The 24,028-nt window shown below is 44.2% G+C and overlaps 1 protein-coding gene across 10 annotated transcripts in view; it reads right to left on the bottom strand.

Annotated features, from left to right (window-relative positions):
* Positions 1-526: 526 nt before the first annotated feature.
* The window catches only part of LEKR1 (leucine, glutamate and lysine rich 1), a 144,222-nt gene continuing 120,720 nt past the window's right edge, over positions 527-24,028 (bottom strand). For 9 of the 10 annotated variants that reach the window (XM_075937768.1, XM_006123470.4, XM_075937771.1 and 6 more), the window contains 3 exons: positions 9,551-9,703; positions 7,238-7,537; positions 527-2,460 (listed from right to left, as the gene is read on the bottom strand). In XM_075937768.1, the coding sequence (XP_075793883.1) occupies positions 2,047-2,460; positions 7,238-7,537; positions 9,551-9,703 (867 nt within the window). In that variant the 3' untranslated portion in view covers positions 527-2,046. The remainder of the gene's footprint in view (positions 2,461-7,237; positions 7,538-9,550; positions 9,704-24,028) is intronic. The other variant, XM_075937767.1, reaches the window with a different exon arrangement.

Here is a 24,028-nt window from a genome sequence, read left to right as displayed (position 1 = left end):
AACTCTATTAAGCTCAAAACATTATTTCTTGCACCAACTGAAGTTGGCCCAATAAAAGATATTATCCCACCCACTTTGTCTCTCATAGACTATTACAGTCATTTCAGCACACTGAGATCGTTTCACAACCAGGAAATCAAGAGGTCAAGATCCAGTGTGTGATTACAAAAGTATCTCATGGCTAGCACTTAAAGTGTCCTGTGAAGAACAACAACATGACTAGAGGGGAACAGTGTGTCCAGTTCTGAAGCTTTCAAAAGGATCATGCAACCTCTCAGTCCTCTAGCTGCTGACTACTGCTCTGAGAATCTCCAAAGTTTCCTCTTTCTTCTCCCTCCTATGAGGTTTTAGTTCATGTCACAACCACCAACCTGAACCTGAGACTGAACAGAGGTCTCCTAGGAACACACAAAGGTAAGTCTAACTAGACTGTCCCAGAGCATTCCAAAGATTTGGTGATCCAGGGAGTGAAATCTGAAGTTACCATATAGCACTAATCGAACCACATCAAAGTAACAGAGACTGCTTGGGTTTATTTATTTATTTTAAATTAGTATCCCCCTGGAACGTTCCAGAAAAAAGCACTGTCCCAAGTTCATGGTAGTAAAAGGAGAATGTTAACTCTTTGTGTAAAACTGAGTGCAAGATCCTATGTGCAAGCAGAGGGGTGACCTCAAACTATAAAGAGGAGGCTCAATATGATGATGTTTGATGAAAATCAAAAGGTCAGACTGAGGCAGTACCAAACCTGCTGGGTTTTGGATATGATGTTTTACTGAAGCTCTCATGGCACTTGAGGTCCAGAGTTACAGAACAAGTAATTGGAATAGTATAGGAACTAGGGACACTGGGTTTTAATGTTGGTACAAAAGAAGAATTTTAACATCCCTAGAAGATCCTTGGCACTGCATATGGGTAAACTGGCATAGTTTCAATGACTTCAGTGGAATTATGGCAATTCCCTTACTGGAGAGGGTACAGGATACATACAGCAGTGGGTGGAAGGTCGCTTCCCTAAATATTTTGTCTATTATGTAGGGTCTGACTCTGCCATCTTCTCTCCTGGTGAGTGATACATTATTCCAAAAGTGGTCAATCCCACTGTCTGAAATGGAGCTACTCACAAGTATGTTACTACTCAATGAAGGGAGGACAAAACTCCCTTAAAGGAATGAGTTACATGTGTACAGCACTAATTAGCACTGGAGTTAAACTGGATAAAATTTGAAATCTGAAAACTAGGACATGGTGATGATTTAGTAAAAATAATTCTGGAGCTTTGCAAACATTGTCATTACAATTGTTCCAGATTTGCTGAAAACACTGAGGCTGTGTCCACACTGGCATGATTTTGCGCAAATACTTTTAACTGAAAAGTTTTTCCGTTAAAAATATTTGCGCAAGAGAGTGTCTATACTGACATGTGCCTTTGCACAAAACATTTGCTTTTGTGCAAAAGCATCCGTGCCAGTGTAGATGTTCTCTTGCGCAAGAAAGCTCCAATGGCCATTTTAGCCATCGGGCTTTCTTGCGCAAGAAATTAACGTTGCTGTTTACTGTGGCCCTCTTGCGCAAAAATACTTGCGCAAGAGGGCTTATCCCTGAGCGGGAGCGTCAGAGTATTTGCGCAAGAACCACTGATTTTGTACACTACAAAGTCAGTGTTCTTGTGCAAATACTCACGGCCAGTGTAGACAGGCGGCAAGATTTTGCACAAAAGCAGCTGCTTTTGTGCAAAATCATGCCAGTCTAGATGCAGCCTAAGTGTTTTCATTTGTATATTTCTCATTTTAAAATATATATAGCATTTACCTCAATTATACTGTTGAACAAAAAATAAGCAACCATGATTGGCTTATAACATATAACTACATAAAAGACTTCAGCTTAATTTTAAATGGTTAGAAGAGCTAGAAATGTGCTAATTGCCAATAAAGGTTAATTTACTGGTACCATTTTGCCTCATAGTCCACAATTAAGTGGCCATATGATGCAATGAAATGGTTTGCATGCTTTATCAAAATACTGTCGTTGATATTTTATATATCAGAGCTGACTCAGTTGCCTTCTTATAACTGCAGTTATTCTGTTCTTGGATTCATTCACAGAAGATGCTCTGCCCCTGGGAGGGTGAGGTGGAGTTAGAGCTGGCAAACCCATTTTACCACTGCTCTTGTGCTTATTGAAAGCTGGTGCATTAGCAGCTCTTGAAATGCCACACAAGCCCGAGTGTGTGATTCCTTTCCCAGAATTTGGGCTTGTTAGGCTCCTCTGTCCATGATTGCTGACCAGCGCAGCACAGGAGGTTAGGCTGCCCTGACTCAGTGTACATTGTGACAGTGGGAAATTTCCACTGAGCCTCTTCAGTTCTAATACTTGTTCTCTGGCCTGAGTCAAAGCTTCAGTTAGCTCATAGCGTTCCTCACACTCTCTACGCACTGTTTCCTGCAGGAGAGTGTTCTGCAAATAGAAAGAAACACATACTTTATGGAATACCATTACTCAAAAAGGGATAAATGCTGGGTGCTTACTGAACTTCTCAAACAAAGGGCACTGGTGATCAGAGGGCATATACTGACACACAGAACAAGTTAGTAAATTTATGACTACTCAACAAAAAAATCAGAACCCCAAATTTCTCATTTTTCAGCTGTCTGTTCTATTCATTTTCTGTGTGATGTATCAAAACTATTCCACCGTAGGAAAAACACAATGAGGCAGAACCTGACTTGCTGACAAGTGAGGATTTGCTTTAAAATGACTACATAAATCAAATCAGTACTTAGCTCAAAGGCTTGTGGATGAGTTTGTGGGAATACTTCAGATGGACAGCAGGAGAGAGAGTGTGTTTTCTTGGTATTAGAATTCTACTACATAGTCACTTAGGGTATGTCTACACTACCCCGCTGGTTCGAACTAGCGGGGTAATGTAGGCATACCGCACTTGCAAATGAAGCCCGGGATTTGAATTTCCCGGGCTTCATTTGCATAAGCGGGGAGCCGCCATTTTTAAAACCCCGCTGGTTCGAACCCCGTGCAGCGCGGCTACACGGGGCACGAACTAGGTAGTTCGAACTAGGCTTCCTAGTTCGAACTACCGTTACTCCTCATTTCACGAAGAGTAACGGTAGTTCGAACTAGGAAGCCTAGTTCAAACTACCTAGTTCGTGCCCCATGTAGCCGCGCTGCACGGGGTTCGAACCAGCGGGGTTTTAAAAATGGCGGCTCCCCGCTTATGCAAATGAAGCCCGGGAAATTCAAATTCCAGGCTTCATTTGCAAGTGCGGTATGCCTACATTACCCTCCTAGTTCGAACTAGGAGGGTAGTGTAGACATACCCCTGGTGGCTTAAATATAATTGTTATATGTCATATCTTAATCTGCTCCCACTGTAAAAATCATAATAAATGTTTTTCTATAATTCTACTTCATCAGGCAGTCAGGATATTTCTGTTTTATCTGCAGTCTTTGCAAAAGAGCTATTCTAAAAGATGAAATTGTCAAGTGCCAATTTACTGAAAGTTATTGAGGAATAATACTGTGGAACGTCTGCTGAAGCAATAAGACACGTCATAGACAGTTATTTTGTACAGTGACTTATTAGAAAATGTTTTCCCCCATTTGACATTTCTTTTGAAACAAACTACAGGCAGTCCCCGAGTTACGCGGATCCGACTTATGTCGGATCCGCAGTTACGAACGGGGATTTTCTCGCCCCGGAGGACTGGAGCAGCGGGACACCTGGTCCCGCCGCCCGCCTCCTCCGGGGCGAGAAAAGCTGCTCCCCATCTCCCTGGTCTGCTGGGGGAGCCAGCAGACCAGGGAGATGGGGAGCAAAGCGGCGGAGGACCCGGGCTGGACCCGCGGCGCTTCCAGCTGATCTGGAAGCGCCGCGGTCCGGCCCGGGTCCTCCGCCGCTTTGCTCTGCGTCTCCCTGGTTTGCTGGGGGGGACGCAGCTAGTGCCCCCCCAGCAGACCAGGGAGACGTGGAGCAAAGCCCGGGGCCTGTGGTAGAGCAGGTGGGGCGCTGCCGGTTGGTCCTGCAGCACCGCTCCTTGGCGCTACTGGACCAACCCGGCAGCACCCCAACTGCTCTGCCCCAGGAGTCCTAATTCAGCTGCTGGTGATCAGTTTCAGCAGCGGCTGAATCAGGACACCTGGGGCAGAGCAGCTGGGGTGCTGCTGGGTTGGTCCAGTAGCGCCGAGGAGCGGCTGCGCTACTGGACCAACCCAGCAGCACCCGAGCTGCTCTGCCCCAGACGTCCCCAAGTGAGCCACTGCTGAAACTGACCAGCGCTGACTACAGGAAGCCCCAGGCAGAGTTGCTCTGCCCCGGACTTCCTGGAATCAGCTGCTGATCAGTTTCAACAGCAGCTTACTTGGGGACGCCTGGGGTTCTTAAGTTGAATCTGTATGTAAGTCGGAACTGGCGTCCAGATTCAGCCGCTGTTGAAACTGATCAGTTTCAGCAGCGGCTGAATCTGGATGCCAGTTCCGACTTACATACAGATTCAACTTAAGAACAAACCTACAGTCTCTATCTTGTACGTAACCTGGGGACTGCCTGTACATATTTTCTTCTTTCCTGTCACATATTTTCAAGTGTGAGTGAATTAATGAATTTTTATATGAAGCCCATCAATTTGTCCCATCACTTCTGATATTAACTTTATCATTCCAAAGACAGTGATCTACAGATATGGAGTGAGAGAAATGGCAATCCAGTAGCCTCAAAACATCATTACTGATGGTAATTTGCTTTCATACTCACTGGGAGGAAAGCGGAACAAGAGGTGAAATATTCCTGAATTCCAATCACAAAATTCTCCTCATCTCCCACCCAGAGAGTGGAGAGGGAGATGCCTGTTCTTGGGACAGAAGAAAGAGACAATGACAATGGCAAAAAAGGATGAAGAAATAAGGAGATGAATGACTGAAGTACTTCTTGTGTGACCATCCAATCACCCAGAAATGAGGTGTTTGTAGAACTGCAGCAGAGGGAAGGGAAAGAGAAGTCAAGTGAAAACAGAAGTAAAGGGAGAAGGGAAAGGAAAAAGTGTGAGGGAACAAGAACACAGCATAAGATATGGGGTGAAAAAGAGAGGTCAGTATGCTACCACTTAAAGATCTGTATGTAGAGTAGCAGCATAAAGAGGTGAGGAAAAGCAACAACGAGGGACAAGAGAAAGAAGAATCCTATGCTGTAAACAATCAGATTTAAGGGAGTGCAGTTGAATAGAACAACTGATTTTAGGCGTACAAGCCTGGAGAAAATGTGAGATGACTTTGACATTATGAGGAGGGGAAAAATGGAAGAAACAGAGGCAAAAAGATATGAGCAATGTTGGGATCAGTTATTCTGAAGATAAAAGGGACCTTCATTAGGTAAAACAGCAATGCAATCAATCTGTTTACAATAAATTTCAAGAATAAAGGAGGTAATAAAAAAAATTAAAGGCCGAGACAGCAAACATACCAAGGATGAAAAGTTGACTAACCTGAAATAGCTTAAAATAGGAAATAATCAAGAAAGTTTAAAACTTGTCAGAAGACAGACCACCAAGCTATAAATACAAGATGTTGCAGTGTTCCAGCTCTACTGCTTCAGGTCCCATTTTCCCAGAAACAAAAATGACCACTTATACACTAGAATTTTAAAGAGGCCTAAGGTCAGGTCTAGACAGTGAAAAATGTCTGCAAATCAGGCACAGTAAACCAAGTTTACCACACCACCATGCCTGGATTCACCAGAATATCATTCTCATAAAAAAAGCAAAAAGAAGTATGTCTACACTGTAATATAAAACCTGTATGTTACAAGACTCAGAGCCTGGGTCAACTGATTTGGGCTCTTGCAGCTCAGGCTATGGGGCTAAAAATTGCAGTGCAGACATTTGGGAATCTGGTTTCTGAAGCCCCATGAAGAGGGAGGGTTTTCTCAGCTGAGACTCCAGCCGAAATCCAAACATCTACACTGCAATATTGAGCCCCAGAGTCAGTTGACATAGTCCAACCTTAGCTGTGCTGTGGGTCTTCTATTGCAGTGTAGACAAACCCCAATAGACTACTTGCTGGGAAGGCATCCTTAGTTGCATGTAGGGTTTCATCGGACAAGAGAAAAAGAAATATTTGTAATTGTTTGATGCAATAGTGGCAATCACTGTTTGTGCATAAGCTGATTGCATCATTTATTGTGAAAATGTTATCCAAAAATTCACTTTTTTTCTCTGTCTGCAAAATAGTTATGAAGTTATTTCTGTGAGTGCATTCTTTATTCATTATGGTCTGCTAAACAGTTTGGACTAACTTTTTCAACCTAAAGATTGTTCACTGGGGCTAGTTATAACTCAGAATGTGTGATTGGATTAGTGAAATTAGGAGAAAATATGAATCTTTTCCTTATCAGAAACAAATATCAGCATAATAATTCATTCATCTTAAAGTGTTTCATTTATTGTTTACAAGTTCAACTGCCACTAATTATTTTGGATATTCCAGTCCAATCTCATCTACCATCAGTGATTCTGCTGACTTTTGACAGCATTTTTAACATAGCAGCATTGTTCTTTTTGTTTTTCTCATTGTACTTAAACCATTCAGGAGCTGCTTATGATAGGAATATCTAACAACCTAACTCCTACTAAGTGTTTGTAATGGTCCATGATTTCTATTTTGAAAAAAATCCAGGGTTCCTTTACATTATAGCAGAATATCTCTAGAGCAGGAGTCTGTAACCTATGGCTCTCAAGCCAAACATAGCTTAGTATGGAACCGAATATGGCTCATTTGTCATTCCCAAAATACATCCAACCTTTTAAATTAAAATGAAAAATTAATTCAAAACTTTAAAAACGCATAATTACTCATGTGGCTCTTTGGTTTGAAAAGGTTGCCAACCCCTGCTCTAGAGTGTTGTTAAACATAAGGATGAAAGACAATTGCCATCAAGGACCTGAAAGGGCTGTAATAATGCACTACTTGCAGAGCTTGCCTTGCGGGGGGGAGGGGTCACATTAATTATTTCAAATGTGTTAATAAACTTAGCTTTTCATTTAATTTACAGATTTCATTTAAAAACTTGTAAAATTAACACATTGGAGTAGAATTGAAGATTTTATTGTATTTAAAAGTTGGCACTTTCATTGCTCTAAGTTGTATGTTAGTATTTTGATAACCGAATAGTACACGCATATCTACTACTGAATGCAGCAGGGCATGTCTTTGGTCAAGTTCCTACCTCCTCTTGAGCCTGACTCAAATTCTGAATCAGCTCTGCTCGCTCTTGAGTTAATTTTTCCAGTTCATCTGACTTCTGTTTAATTTCTTTCCTCATTCCCTCTGATAATGAATCACTGTTGTTCTGTTCCATCTTAAGCTGGAATTCAAGCTTAGTAACCAGCCTTTTAAAGTTTCGCATTTCTTCTTCCTTATCTCCATCTTTCTCTGTAAGTTTGATCTGGGCTTCCCGAAGCTGGTTTTTAAGAATTCCCACTTCCATCCTTAGGCTGTTGATGGCACTGGATATTAATTCAGGTATCTGTGTGATAAATCTTACATTAGTTCACATGCATTGATTTCCTTGGTTATGTAGAATTTAAATCAGGAAAAAAGAGTTCTGTAAGTGAGTAAGAAAGTGAAGATGTACAGGTTCTAACAGGTACAAACGAACAATACCACTAATTTGGACTTACATAATACCTTCAAGGATGTCAAAGTGCTTTAAAAATATAAGAAAATTCAGGCACAAAGAGATTAAGTGAGTTGCCCAAGATCAAATAGTGAAACTATGCTAGAAATGGGAAAAGTCTTCTGATTTCTAATTCCAGCTTCAACTTCTTGAGTAATTAGATGGTCTTTAAAAAAATAATATAAATAATAAAATAATAAATAAATAAATAAAACATAAAATACAAATAAAATAATACATAAATAATAAAATAACAATAATAATAAAACAATGCTTTATTTTAAACTGCTGGAAAACTGGCTTAACTTAATGAATTTGAAATATGCATAATATAAATTCCTTTCTTGATTTTCTATATATCTCATGGGACATCTAAAACCATTGGAAAATTATTTTCAGTTTTTATATGAATTTTGGAAAACTATGATTTGGATAAAGAGGATTCAGATAACTGGTCATTTACTTGGCTAGGAAAACACATGAAGAGAGACAGGAATAGAAAATTATACTGAATGAAAGAAATCACCATTGATAAAAGGATTGATAACTAATGGAATCAATACTTGGTTTTGTCCAATAAGCACTATCCTCTGCTGAGGGTGAAAGCACTAACAAAAACTTTATGTTAGCTCAGTATAGTTCGGAGTAGTCACAGGGCTTTGATTTTACTTTTAATTAAATAAATTGTGTATGAAATATAGTTTGATTGTTTTTAATTTCAGTTAGACCATTCTAAGGGAAAGTCTAGACTACATCCCTCTGGCTATGTCTAGACTGCAGGCTTCTTTCGAAAGATGTTCTTTCGAAAGCATCTTTCGAAAGAGCATCTTTCGAAAGATCGCGTCTAGACTGCAGGCGGATCTTTCGAAAGAAAAATCCGCTTTTTCGAAAGAGAGCACCCAGCGAGTCTGGATGCTCTCTTTCGAAGACGGCCTCTTTACATTGAAGAACGCCTTCCTTCGAAAGAGGAACTTTCGAAGGAAGGCGTTCTTCCTCGTGAAACGAGGTTTACCGCCATCGAAAGAAAAGCCGCGTTCTTTCGAAATAATTTCGAAAGAACGCGGCTTGAGTCTGGACGCAGGGGAAGTTTTTTCGGGAAAAGGCTACTTTTCCCCCCAAAAAAACCCTGAGTCTGGACACGGCCTCTGTTGCCAGAGGGATGTAAATTAGACATACCGAAATTGCTAATGAAGTGGAGATTTAAATATCCCGCTCTTCATTAGAATAAAAATGGCCGCTGCTTTTTGCTGCTGCGGCAATTTGCCCGCAAAAAGCAGCAGTCTAGACGAGGATTGGTTGACAAGGAAAGCCTTTTCCAACTGAACCCTTTTGCCTCGTGCAATGAGGTTTACAGGATCGGTCAGAAAAGGCTTTCCTTGTCTACCGATCCCCATCTAGACTGCCGCTTTTTGCTGGCAAATTGCTAAGGCGGCAAAAAGTGGAGGCTATTTTTATTCTAATGAAGCGCAGAATATTTAAATCCCCGCTTCACTAGCAATTTCAGTATGTCTAATTTACATCCCTCTGGTGACAGAAGAATGTAGTCTAGACATACCCTATGACATTGTAAGAAAAATCAATATGTCAAAAAACTATAGCTAGGAGAAATTTGGGTCTGAGTAAATGTGAAAATATCTATCTTATAATATCTTTAAATGGAATAGCTATATGCAAAGTGTGTTTGCTCAGTTCCATTTCTAATAATATGAATGAATTGTATAGACTAAAACAGGGAGAAAGGTTACTTGCATATCATTACAGTATCTAGATGAGGAAATAGAATCCCCCCTCCATTCCTTTTAGTCTCCAAGGTATATTATCTACTGTTGTAACAAACACCAACTTCCTTTCAATTCTCCCAACCTTCATCTGCAGTTCCTCTTGATCTTTCTGATACTTTGCTACTAATTCTTGGTGCTTTTGTCTTTCAATGTCTAATTCCATTCTAGCATCTTCCTTGAGCCTGAGAATCTCTTCTGTGTGTCGTGCTTGGTCTGTAGCTAGACCAATTTCCATCTAGATAAGAAAACACACTGATTTTAAATAAAATATACCAAGTCATCTTATAGCATTTCCACACTGAGAATATTCTTAGTTAATGTAAGGTTTAGCAGACTGAAATGGTGTGAAGTTCAAGTTCAGATCAGATATGCTTCCAAAGTTTGAATGTATACCCAATTTATAGCTGAATTATTGGAAACAGTAGAATCTGCAAAACTACTAGTGTTACGAGCTCTTAACTTCCTCTGACTTCACAACAATGTGAGGACATTCAGCTCCCCACAGGCATGTGACAGCATTTTGCAAGATCAGGACTCCAAACTGGAATGAGGAAGCCTAGTTCGAACTACCTAGTTCATGCCGGGTGTAGCCACGCGGCACGGGGTTCGAACGAGCGGGGATTTAAAAATGGCGGCGCCCCGCTTATGCAAATGAAGCCCGGGAAATTCAAATCCCGGGCTTCATTTGCAAGTGCGGTATGCCTACATTACCCTCCTAGTTCGAACTAGGAGGGTAGTGTAGACATACCCTAGTTCGAATTAAGGGCTGTGTAGCCACTTAATTCGAACTAGTGGGAGGCTAGCCCTCCCCAGCTTTCCCTGGTGGCCACTCTGAGCACCACCAGGGAAACTTGTCTGCCCCCCTCCCGGCCCCGGACCCCTTAAAGGGGCACGGGCTGGCTATGGTGCCCGTGCCAGGTGCAAGCCTGCCAGCACCCAGCTAGCAGACCCTGCACCTGGCACGGCTCGAGCCAGCCACCCGATGCCCCCCAGCCCTCCCCCTCTTCCCGGGACCAGGCTGGCGGCTCCCGGGAGCTTGCCTGGGACCGCAAGAGGCGGGCACCCATCTGGTCTAGTGTGGACATCGTGGACCTCGTCCACGACCTCCGCACTAGGAACAGGAAAGTGGCCGTCTAGGACAGGAGAGCTGCCAGCCTGGCCACCCAGGAGCAGGTGTGCATGAAAATCAAGGTGGTCCACTGAGACCCCCGACCCTGAGCTTACAATGGCCGTACTGGGTCAGACCAAAGGTCCATCTAGCCCAGTAGCCTGTCTGCCGACAGCGGCCAACCCTAGGGACCCTGGAGGGGATGGACCGAAGACAGTGACCAAGCCATTTGTCTCGTGCCATCCCTCTCCAGCCTTCCACAAACAGAAGCCAGAGACACCACTCCTACCCCCTGGCTAATACCACTCCATGGACCCAACCTCCATCACTTTATCTCACTTCTCTTTAAACTCTGTTCTAGTTCTAGCCTTCACAGCCTCCTGCAGCAAGGAGTTCCACAGGTTCACTCTTTGCTTTGTGAAGAACAACTTTCTGTTACTAGTTTGAAGCCTGCTACCCATTCCTTTCCTTTGGTGTCCTCTAGTCCTTCTATTATGGGAACTAATGAAGAACTTTTCTTTATGCACCCTCTCCACCCCACTCATGCTTTTATAGACCTCTATCATATCCCCCCTCAGTCTCCTCTTTTCTAAACTGAAAAGTCCCAGTCTCTTTAGCCTCTCTTCATATGGGACCTGTTCCAAACCTCTGATCATTTTAGTTGCCCTCCCCTCTCCCACCCTCTCTCTTCCCCTCTCCCACCTCCTTTTCCCAGTCTCCCCGAGTTTTGTTCAAGAAAGAGAGATTCTATTTTTCACCACACGTTTTCTTTATTTTGTACATCAGGAAGGGGGGCTAGGGAAGGGTAAGTGGAAGGAGGTGAGGGAGGAATGGGGTACGAGCCCCCGATGGGGAGGACTGGGCTGGCTCTCCGGGCTTCTGGGGGTGGAAGCTCTACTGCAGCCCCCCAATTGCCTCCTCTCCCCAGATGGCAGGCTGCGGCAAGTGCAGCCGGGCTGATGGCCGAGTGTTGTGATGTGCCCAGTGTGGGTACTCTGGGCAATCCAAGCCAGGACTGCTTTGCAAGCGGGGCACCCCTGAGAATTGTCTGTCCGGGGTGGGGGTCGGGTCCCTTTAAGCACAGCCCTCAGCTAGCCTGAGAAGCAGCTCCACGCTCTAAGTCCTCATCTGATGTCCTGCCGGCACTGCTTCCGGCCATCCTTAACCCCAGTTCAGGGTCCACTTAATGTGGACATGCTAGTTCGAATTAGCAAAACGCTAATTCGAACTAGTTTTTAAGTCTAGCTGCGCTAATTCAAATTAGCTTAGTTCGAATTAGTGCTGTAGTGTAGACATACCCAAGGTGAGCAAGTGTGGATGTTCATGGTGTCAGGCTTCCCATACTGCCAAAGATGCCTCCATTGCCGGGCAAGTGGCAGAAACAGAGGTGTTGTCTGAGGTAGTGCCGTGGCTGCCAGACCAGGTGCCAGGTGGGCCACTTGAATCATGTCTGCTGGTGGCGGAAACAAAGATGCAGAAGGTGGTGCTGCCAATGTCACAGTAGCTGATGCAGCTGGCGCTGCTGACAAAGGGGGCAGACACACCTCAAATGGAATGGTACCATAAGTTCAAAGAGGTCCTGCAGAGTCTCAAACATGTCTGGCATTGAGGTACGGTTGAAGTCTTCTTCCACCACCACTGGTACTGGAGAGCACTGATAGGTTGGGTATGGTGCAGACTGACTCTGGGGTCTTATTAAACCTCCTGGGGGGGGGGGGGGACTGACCCCAGATCATACTCTTCTTCCATGGCACTGGGAAAGGAGACAGGTGCTGGGAGGACAAGACAGTTTTCTGCATCAGAAATCGGTGTCGATGGCCTCTGCAGTCTTCTGAGTGTGGCGCCAAAGCCTCTTATTTCTCAGCCAGCACGCTGTGCACCAATGGTGTCAGAGTATCTGGCTGAGGCATATGTACCGACTCTATGAGGATAGTTAAAGCCGTTGGTCCTGTGGCTTAAACTCCTGCAGATACTACGCTTATCTTGCAGGTGACCCTTTTTGAGTCACTTTTCAAGCCTGCAGTTTGAGGATCTCCACATTCCATATATTGCACGCTGATTGAAACCCTGGGGCTGCTGCATGTCCCAGGAACACAAACAGTAGGAGGGGGAAACTCCCCTTAGATTAACTACTATTAATGCAACTCAACAGAAACTGATACACACTACAAAGAACCACAGAAGTCTACAATGCTAGGCATTAACTCTACTTGCAAAGCAGGAAGTCAATAGCTCCAGACAATCACTGGTGGAAAGAAGAAACAGAGCAGGAATTGGGTTGTCAGGGGTATATTTGCGATGCTGGGAGGCATCTCCATAGGGGATGCTATAGCCAACCCAACAGATACCATTAGAGAAAATCCTCAGACAATCATGCATGAGGTGCATGCACACCCATAATGGAGTGCACATGAGCAAACACACAAATAATAATGTGAATCTATGCAGGTAATCATCACAAAGAACAGCAGTTACTATGATACGGAGTCATTATTTCTTCTCTGAACATTGTTTCCTTAGATCCCCACTGAAGATGATTAACAAGCAGCCTCCTTTCTCCCCTTTTCAGAACACTTTTAAATTGTAATAATAATTAATCAGGGACAACACCCTGTTGAGATAAAGGGAGCAGCTGATATGTCTCTCTGGGTATGTCTACACTACCCTCCTAGTTCGAACTAGCGGGGTAATGTAGGCATACCGCACTTGCAAATGAAGCCCGGGATTTGAATTTCCCGGGCTTCATTTGCATAAGCGGGGAGCCGCCATTTTTAAAACCCCGCTGGTTCAAACCCCGTGCAGCGTGGCTACACGGGGCTCGAACTACGTAGTTCGGACTAGGCTTCCTACGAACGAGGTGTACCAGTAGTTCGGAATAGGAAGCCTAGTCCGAACTACCTAGTTCGAGCCCCGTGTAGCTGTGCTGCACGGGGTTCGAACCAGCGGGGTTTTAAAAATGGCGGCTCCCCGCTTATGCAAATGAAGCCCGGGAAATTCAAATCCCGGGCTTCATTTGCAAGTGCGGTATGCCTACATTACCCCGCTAGTTCAAACTAGCGGAGTAGTGTAGACATACCCTTAGAGCTATTGTTTCATTTCATCTGCAGATTTAAGATGACAGCATAGCACCGGTGGCCTGAATTCAGAATCACTTCACAACCCAAAAGAACAGAAACATAGGCAACCATATTCTGACCTAAGTTAATCACTTAAATCCAAAATTAGGCATCTAAACAAGTGGCCTGATTGACAGAGATGCTGAGTAGCCACAGCTTTCAGCTATTCCATAGAGATCTAGGTGTGGAAGAACTTCTTAGGGTCTGGCCACTTATTTAGCTGCCTAAGTTTGCAAATTTGTTCACAATTTCTTTAAATGTATGTTTGGATTCTGAAGGAAACTGCATATAACCAAATTTGTGACAAATATCCTAAATCTGCGCGCTAATATGGTCTTTCTGAATGGCATTGTTCTAATGGACCTTGCAGTTTGTTAAATGATTATAAAAATTACATTAAACATACACAGTACTATGTTAATTTCTCAGTCTTAAAAGCTACATAAACCTTCAGCCTTACAGACTGCTCAATAATTATCAAATTTGAGGTGCTAAATGTCTATCAAACACCACTGAACACTGTTTTGGGAAGATGGTGTATATGGACTTCTTTTCTAACACAAAACTCAATCAATATTTTAATTTTTTAAACCAAATTGTTAAAAGTTCTGTAATTGGCCATTAAACTCATCTACTTCTAGCCTGCAGCTAGTGTATATTTAAACACTACAGGACCCTAAAAATAGAAACCTATATTTTTTATTATAGTATTAATTATTATTATTATTATTATAAAGTCATGATGCAGCTTTAATTATGGCTTTAGAGATTTATAACCACTATCTTCTTGTGTATTTGATCTTAAAATTAAGAGTTTTATTATTCAAGTTACAGAAAATCATGTTACAACTATTGATATCTGCAGGTTCACCCTAGAATCGGGCCTCCTCTACTAGTATACTTGATTAGAGATTGAAATGTCAATCAACAATATTACACTCTAAGAAATAATGTTAATGACTAAAAATGCACCTTAATTTGTACTTTTTTCATCTGATGAACAGTTGAAATTAACTAATATCCATAATGACTGACAAACTGGCATTTTTTCAAAGTTCTTGTTCTAAATGCATAATAACTATTAAATTTCTTTAATTATTTGTATTCCCAAAAGCAATCAAACACCAAATAACAATTTAAACAACAAATTTTTGAAAGCTTTTTTTCATTTAAGTTTCTGAAGCTTGTTAAAACATGCAGATATAAAGAATTTTTTTAAAGTACACTTTATGCCTGTGCAATGGCACAATGACCCTAGAAAAAGGTGACAATGTCACATTAGTGATTCTTTCATCTGATGAGTACTTTTTTATAGCACTTCACGTTCACTGCATTTTAATGGTTATGTTAGCAAAGATATAATTGGATCTCTCTTATTTATACTGCCTTTTATCTAGCTTTTATGTCAAGCTGCACAACAGATTCTGATTATGCAAACTGCATGACCTCATACTAAAATTATATCTTGTACTAGTGAAGTTAAGAACTTTTCAGCGAGACAATACAGATTATTATTAATAGCCCAACAAATTTGTTGCAACTAAGTAGAATTCACAAATATAGCTCACATACTGAAGTAAAAAAAGCAATTAGTAGTTACAAAAAAATTTAAGGATTGAGTCAGAAAAGTTATTATTCAACATTGCCCCTCCTTCCTACTCAATCTCTTAATTCATTGTGACAATTCTTTGCCTGCAATACTTTTTTGTGTACAAAGGAGTTCCGGTAAGAAAATGGGCTTAGATTTTTACAGGGTTTAAGGTAGTTCAGCATCCAAATCCCATTAAAAGGGAGTTACTCACTTCATGCAGTAACAACTGTGACTCTTCTTTAAGATGTCTGTCCCCGTGGATGCTTCACTGTTGGTGACGGGTAGCCTGGATCTGCAGATTGGAGCCTTGAAAAGCAGTTTGCCCCATTGACCCGTGCATGCTCAGGAGGTGTCTCGCGACGCTCTGTGACGGACTGGGCCATGACTGGGCACAGCTGAGGGCATCCGCTCAGGGCGAATTGCTCAACTTCGGGGCTCCTTACAGTCCCCAGACTGGTGACCTCTCCAAACAGGCCACAAACCAGTCCCACAGAGCGCTCCAGCAGCCTGTCTGAAGCCTCACGAGCAAAACCCCTCTGACACCCCAGCAATATCCGTGCCTCAGATGGCCCCGGGCCTCATACACAGGTGGGGAGTCCTAGCACCCAATCCCACCTACCCCGAACAAGTCCTGTCCGGTTCCAAGAAACCAGCCACAGATCCCTGGTCAATTTACTCTCAGGACCTTACCCACAAATCACGCTGAGCCAATCCTTTAGAATCTATATCTAGAGGTTTATTATTACAAGCAAGAAAAGCATGAGAGTAAGGTTGTTAAAGAATAGTACGTTACATGCACCGAATCTCCCAGTCCTCGATGCAGGCTCTAGTAGAGATGTTACAGCTGCTGGTTTAAAAGTTCTTGTTGCACATCCTAGCATCAGGATGGGTTCACAGGTCTTCCGGGCTCTTCGATCCCTGCACTGCTGCCTCTGGGATGAAGTGCTGAGCTGAGAACCAAATGGCATCGACCACATGGCCTCTTTATACCTCCTTCCTGGCCTCCTCTTGTATGCAGCAGGTCACCTGGTCCTTAGCCTCTCTCTGCTGGCCGCTCTTAGGTGTCTGCCCTCATGCTTTAGGTGTGTCCTTGGCTCATTGAGTGCCATTGTCCCACAGGGCCTCGCTAATTAGCATGTCCACAGGCCCGGGCTCTGCCCAATGCTTAACCACACGCAGAGAAATATTTAGTATCCACACAGACTACAGATTCCTAACTACACGCACAGACATTATACAACCACATAAATAGCGTACACATGATCAGCAGACAGTAAGCTTCTATTCAATACCTCACATGGCCCCCTTCTATACCATTCTTGGGGCCAACACCTCACCTATGGGTGCAGCAGTGAGCTGGCTGCTCCCCTCAAGATCCAGTAACGTGACACGCTCCCACTTGAGTGTGTTACTTGTGTGGCTCAACCCCTTCTTGTCAGTTCCTCATCTACGCCTGAGTAAATAAGACTCTGAGCAGAGGGGACAAAGCGAGGGTGGTAGAGCACTCACCGGGACACACATCTTGAAGAAGAGTCGTTACTGCATGAAGTGAGTAACTCCCTTTTCTTCTCCGAGTGATGTCCCCGTGGCTGCTCCACTGTAGGTGACTATAATGCAGTATTTGATCTGGATGGAGGGAGTTGGAGTCACTGTTTGGCGGTGGTGGACAAAACTGCAGTAGTCACTGCTGAATCAGAAGCAAGTTGTGGTAATACGGCATAATGTTTAGCGAAAGTGTGGTCTAACGACCATGTCGCAGCTCAATAAATGTCTATTAACAGATATTTCTTTTCAGAGTCATTTTGTTTTTCTGTCTCTCTTCAGCACCTCTTCCCATTGACAGTCATTGTTATGGGCTATAGTGGGAGTCCCACAGCCTCCCTACATTCTGGGCCCCTCTTGTCCTTCCTTAGTTCCAAGGGTGCCAGGTCTACATTGGTTGTTCAAAAAGGCCGTGGAAGCTGCTGTAGCCTGAGTAGAATATGCTTGTGGTGAATGCTGTAATGGCCTGTTGGCCAGGGTATGACACCTAACTATGCATGTCAATATCTACTTTGAGATACATTGGAATGAAATAGGTGTACCTTTTGAGCGTTCAGCAATGGAAATAAAAAGAGATTTCTTTGAGATTTACAAAATGCCTGTGTTCTGTTCAGAAAGTAAGCCAATGCTCATCAGATATTGAGAGTATGTAGGTTAGCGTCTCCTTGTGAGGCATGGGGCTTTGGAAAAAGGTAGGTAACACAATGGGTTCATTCACGTGGAATATTGTACAAACTTTTGGTAATAATGCTGGGTGAGGTCTCAGTGTAACTCTCTTTTGTAAAAACAGTGTAGGGGGGTTCCTCCATAAGGGCCCCAAGTTCCCCAACTCTCTTTACTGAAGTGATGGCTAGTAAAAAGCAGACCTTCATAAAGAGAAAGAGGAGTGCAACAGTACCCAACAGTTGAAAGGAGGGCCTAGTCAAATAGTCCAAAACAAGGTTCAAGTCCCATATGGGGAGTGGGGTCCTATGAGGTGGGTATACATTGTGGAGGCCCCTGAGGAAGCTTTTTGTTACCGAATGTGCAAATACAGAGGAACCATCCACCAAGGTGTGAAAAGCTGTTATTGCGGAAAGGTGGACCCTTAGGGTCGAGAATGAAAGCCCTGATGTCTTAAGATTTAGAATGTAGTCCAGGATGATGTTTAGTGGGGACGTCCCTGGGTCTATCTCGGCCCTCTGACACCACTGAGAGAAGCGGGCCCATTTTTGCAGGTAAGTCTTTTGTGTAGATGGTTTCCTGCTATGAAAGAGAATATCCTTCACCTGCTGAGAACATTGGTCTTCTAATTCCATGAACCAGAGAGAAGCCAGGCCTGGAGATAAAGAGTTTGCGGTTGTGGGTGCAACATCTTCCTGTGGTTCTGGAAGAGAAGATTGCACCAGCGTGGCAATAGGTAGGAAGGTTGAACTGCTAGCTTATGAAGGAATGGATATCAGATCTGGTGTGACAACAATGGAGCTATGAGGATAACACAAACACCGTCTGTGCGGATCTTGTGTAGGTCTCTGGGAATAAGTGGTATGGGGGGAAAGCATAATGCAGAGGGGCTGTCCATTGAATCAGATAGGGCAGGGCTACTCAACACATGGCCCATGGGCCACATATGGCCCGTGGCCTGCGTGTTTGCGGCCCATGGTGTGGTTTGGGTTTACATGGGGCTCAACACATGGCCCGCGGGTGGGATCCTTTGAACATGGCCTCCACTGGAAACACGCTCCAAAACAGCGAGATATCTCCCAGGCGGGGAGCACTGAAAGATGCAAGCAGGCAGGTTGGCTGGAACAGATGGGTACAGGGTATAAGCGTTTCTAGCCTTTAGGGAGGAGGTGCCGGGAACAGTAGGGCATTGTGTGAAAGAAGCTATTTTCATATATTTGCATATATATTTGCATGGATATGCAACCAGACTTAAGTTGTGGCCCTCAGCATGTGCTATTAGTATCAATGTGGCCCCTGGAGCTTCCAAAGTTGAGTAGCCCTGCCCTAGGGAGTATTTGCCAAGTCCCACTCAAGAGCAGAATTGGGGGCATTTAGTATTTTGGGGAGAAGCAGAGGTCTATTGATGGCCACCCCCATTGATAAAATATTGAGTTGGTGACCTCTAGATGTAGTTCCCATTCGTGGTCCATGGAGAAATTATGGCTCAAGGAGTCCACCATGGTGTTGCTGGCCCCAGGTAAGTAAAATGCTGTGAGTGTAACCTGGTTGCGGATGCACCAATTCCATAGGCGGAAGGCTTCCGCACATAAGAAACAGGAGTGGGCGCCGCCTTGTCTTTTATATAACTCATCGTTGAAATGTTGTCTGTGAGGATTCGAACTGTACTGTTGACAATTGTGGGCGCAAAATGTGCACATGTATTTCTTACCACCCTCAGCTCCAGTAGGTTGATATGCAATGATGTCTCGTGCTGGGACTATTTGCCTTGGACCACTTGGTTGTTCATGTGGGCTCCCCAGCCTCGATGAGATGCGTCTGTAGTAATTTGTACCATGGGCTCTCTTTAGTGGAATGGAACCCCCACCAGGAAACTGTCTGCTGATGTCCACCATCTTAGAGATGCAAGAACATCTTGACGTATTGTAACTCTCTTGTTTCAGGAGTGTTGAGATGGGATGTACACAATTGCTATCCAGAGTTGAAAGCAACATAAGTGCAGATGGGCATGACAAGCCATGTAAGTAGTTACAGCCATGTGCCCCTGTGACATAGTGGGGGTACCTGGCTGGTTTCTATGCTGCTGGCTCTGGGGTAACCCCCACTGGCTGCCATGGGTACCACGACCCAGCAAAACAGGATGAGTCACTATACAAACCAGTGGCCAGACACCCCCCATGGAGAGGAACAAAGGAAGGTGGAATGCTGCCCTGGCTGGGGGGCAGGGCTGGAAGAGAGTTGGTTAGTTCCTGGCTGGAAGGCAGGGAAGAAGGAGCTGGGGAGGGGGGCTGGGACTCCCCTATCTCAAGGGGGCACTGAGGCCTCTTAGCCCCAGTTCCTGCACCCAGATTACATCTGTGCTGCGCTGTGCTGGAGGAACAATAAACAACCTCCATTCTACTGGCTGGTGAAGTCTGTTCATGCCAATTCGGAGGTGCAGCAGACGGGGGACCCCCAACGCGCCGTCACAGCCCCATCAATCGGAGGCAGGTGAGTATTGTGGTAGAAGAGGTCATGCATACCATGTTTATGAAGTCTTGTATAACTATGAAGCATTGCTGAGGGAAGTATGCGCGGGCTGAGACTGAATCTAGGTGAGAGCCAATGAACTCTGTGTCTTGGACTGGATGCACCGTTGATTTCTGTTCATTGATTAGAAGGCCTAGATGACTGAGGAGGGCTCTGGTTATTTTTATTATGGAGGTGGTTTTCTCGCATGACACTCCTTTTATCAGGCAGCTGTTGAGGTACGGAAAGATGATGACGTGTTGTTGTCTAAGGAATGTAGAAACCACTGCTAGTACCTTTGAAAATACTTGGGGGGGCTGATGAAAGGCTGGAAGGTAGAACGTTGTATTGATAACGGTATGGTCCGAGAGCAAAACATAGGTAACACCTGCGTGCTAGATGAATGGCAACATGGAAATAAGCATCTTGCAGGTCGAGGGCTGTGAACCAGTCCCCCTGATCTAATGCTGGAATAACTGTAGCTAGCATGACCATCTTGAACTGGTGTCTCTAGAAATGTGTTCAGTTTGTGCAGGTTGAGAGTTGGCCTCCAACCCCCCGTTTTTTTCTCTGTCAAGAAGTAATTCTAGTAGAACCCCTTTCCGTGGAATTGGTCGGGTACTCTCTCTATAGCCCCAATCATCAGGTAATCGATCTCTTGTTTTAATAGTGTCTTTTGAGAAAGGTCCCTGAAGAGGGATGGGATTGGGGGTAGGGTGAGGGGGATAGAGGTAAAGGGAATTGTGTATCCTATGCGAATTATTTCCAGCACCCAACAGTCTGATATTATATACTCCCATTGTGTTAAGAAGGGATGCAAACGGTGGGTTAAAAAGATGGCCATGTTGCATTGGCATTCAATTGTGGGGGAGGTTTTGCAGACCCTCAACCACGCCCTCAAATCTGCTGCTTTATGGTTTGGTTGGTAGAAGGGAGGCCCTGATTGGAATGTCTTCTCTGCGCTTGTTGTCTTGGCCTGGTGTCTTCATAGGGTCTCTGTGGTGGTCGACTGTATTGCCCGTATCTGTTGCGATTAAAGGAGGGTGTATTGTTTATGCCTGTAGGGTGGGGTATACATGCTCAAAGTGTAGAGTGTGGTTTTTGAGTCCTTATGCTGTGCAGAACTTTGTCTGTTTTAGCTGCAAAAAATTTCAATTTATCAAATAGTAGGTCCTCAACTTTGGACTGAAGTTCCCAGGGAATACCAGAGGCCTGTAACCAGGACACCTGGACATTACCACTGCTGAAGCTCTCGTTCTAGCTGCAGTATCGGCGACATCCAACACTGTTTGTAGGGAGGTGCGGGTGATCGTATGACGCTCATGGACTATTGCTTTGAGAATAGGTCTTTTCAACTCACGGAGGTGCTCCATGAGATTCCCCCAATTTTGAATAATTATCAAAATCTTGGTTTGCCAAAAGAGCAGAGTAATTTGCAATTCTCAGTTGCAGTGTGGAAGAAGAGTAGATCTTCCTGCTGAAGAGCTTTAACTTTTTATGGTCCTTGTCTTGATTATCCAACCTATCTTGTGGTAGTTTGGATCTCTGCTGAGCTGATTCCACAACCAAGGAGTTTTCTTGGGGGTGCGTGAACAGAAATTCCATATCTTTAGGGGGAACAATTTCCTGTCCGTCTTTTTGCTGGTAGGCTGAATAGATGCAGGTGTTTTCCATAGTTTATCCGATGTTTCCATAATTGCCTCATCTATAGGTAAGGCAATCTTCCTGTGTAATGTGGGGTGCAGATTCTTTAACAGGTGGTGCTGTTTTTCCTGTACTTCTTGGAGAGAGACTTGTTGGCTTGCTGCCATCCTTTTAAAAAGCTCTTGAAATTGTTTAAAGTCATCTGTTGGGCACATGTCAAATGTATGACTGCGTCATCTGGCAGTGATGGAGAACTGTCTGCTGGGAATGCATTGAGTGTGAGAGAGTCTGGGTCTTTGTCAGGTATTTGTCCTTCCTCCTCCTCTGAGTCTTCCATGGGAGGGAAGGACCAAGTTGGAGGCAAGCCCCTTCTTGCCGGTGTGGAATGAATTGAGGACCGGTGTCTATATGGGTCCCCATGTTCCCAAGGCACCCACTGTGGTGGATAAGGTGTGGGAAGGTAAGCCCAGTATGGGTACCAGGGGTTTTGATGTGGTCCAAATCTGTAATGGTACAAATGTGACCCAGTAGGTGATGCACGCCGTGAAGAGAATGCAGTCATCTGGTCATCATCTGGTAAAGAACTGTGGTGAGAAAGTACTGGGTATTTTGGCATATGTGGAGAGCCATGCGCTGAAGACATTGCAGGTGATAGACCTGCAGAGGGAGGGCATGAGTGCTGATGTCTGTTTTGATTATCAGCGGTTAATTGCAGCATCTCCATTGCTGCCCACCTCAGCTGCTGGTCTGTGTGCACCCTCGGCATGGGTGTAGGAGCACGCAGCATTGTTGTAGCTGGAGAGTGAGCCGTTTTTCCTTGCGGCAGCGCAGCTTTTCACGTGGTGCTGTAGATACAGAGCATTCTTGAGCTTCTGTAGGCACCGAGGAAGCGTGCACCAGTCCCAGTGTTAGTGCTGAGGCTTTCCCCGCCTCTTTGGTGGCAGAGGTCCCCAAGGTGCCCTGTCTCTCCCCCCTGCTTGTTCTTGGGGAGGAGGAAAGGTGAAGAGAGTGTGATGATGAGGCTCTCTTTTTTGAAGTTTTGCCAGGGTTCAGGGAAGCAGCTCTCTTTTGTGGCAAGTCTTCCCGTGGTCTGGAGGCATTCTGTGTCTCAGCAGGCTGCAAAGTCTTATCGAATAATATAATACTGAGGCGGAGCTCTCTATCTTTTCTGGCTCTCGCCATGAGGGAAGAACAATGGTCACATTACTGCGGTGTGTGGGTTTCCCCCAAGCACAGTATGCATAATGAATGCCATCCGATACTGGCACAGGCTACCGGCACTCCTGACATTTTTTGAAGCCCAAAGAGCCTGACATCTTAAGTTGTCTGAGGTGATACTTCTTTATTTTCTTTTTGCCTTTTCTTCTTCTTCTTCTTCTTCTTCTTCTTTTTTGAGAAAGGGGAAGAGCCGGTAGAAGCCTGGTTCGCTCTGCCACTGAATGGCAAAGCCGCATTCAAATCCTGAGGGGAATTTTTTTTTTTTTGGTAAATTAACGAGGGAAAAGTTATGAACTATGAAACTAACTATTTATAAAACTATTAAAGCTATCTAAATGATAACTGTGAAAACTGTGAAGTACTAAGAGAGGTAACAGGCTGAGAGATGTTGAAGCTCCACACTCTGACCCGGGTGCTTAAAAGGAACAGACAGGGAGGGGTTGAGCCATAAGAGTAACACACTTGAGCGGGAGTGTCGCAAGACACCTTCTGCGTGGCTCACCGGGGGAAACAGCTTTGCAAGGCTCCAATCTGCGGCTCCGGGCAATCCGTCACCTACAGTAGAGCACCCATGGAGACATCACTTGAAGAAGAAGAGTCAGTTCTCTTAGCTCCTTTCAAAATTCCAGTCATAGTCTACAGTATTCCACTGCCTCATGATCTGGATCAGTGTTACAAAAGGTTATAAGCTAGCCTCCTGAGATGATACCATATCCCGCGACTCCAGAGATTATTGAGAGAGAAGGGATGGTGAAGTAAAATTAGGAGAAGCATGTGAAGAGTATTACAGTTTTTGAATTAGACCCCAGTTCTGGCATGAGCTCTGTGTGAATAGCTTAGTATATTATATGGTAACAAATACAGAGCATTTGCATGGGTAGAGGATAAAATCTGAGGCTATGTCTACACTGACATTATTCCAAAATAATGTAGTGTGTATCTACAGGGCATCCCCGCTATAAGTCGCCTCAGTATACATCCGTTCTGCACTAAAGTCATTGACGCTTGTAGGAACTTATGCGTTATAAGCCCTCCCATTCCTTGCTCTTAAGTTGCGCAAAAAAACCAAACAAACCCTAATTTGTGCAAATGGAAGTCAGACGCAGGAAAAAAATTCCTCGCTTTAAGTTGTTTCACTATAAGTCCAAGTTTTTGGAACATATCTTGGAC

This window comes from Pelodiscus sinensis, chromosome 10 (assembly GCF_049634645.1).
Source record: "Pelodiscus sinensis isolate JC-2024 chromosome 10, ASM4963464v1, whole genome shotgun sequence".
Classification (NCBI taxonomy): Eukaryota; Metazoa; Chordata; order Testudines; family Trionychidae; genus Pelodiscus; species Pelodiscus sinensis.
Note: the sequence above shows the minus strand (reverse complement) of the source record. Positions and strands in the feature narration are given on the sequence as shown.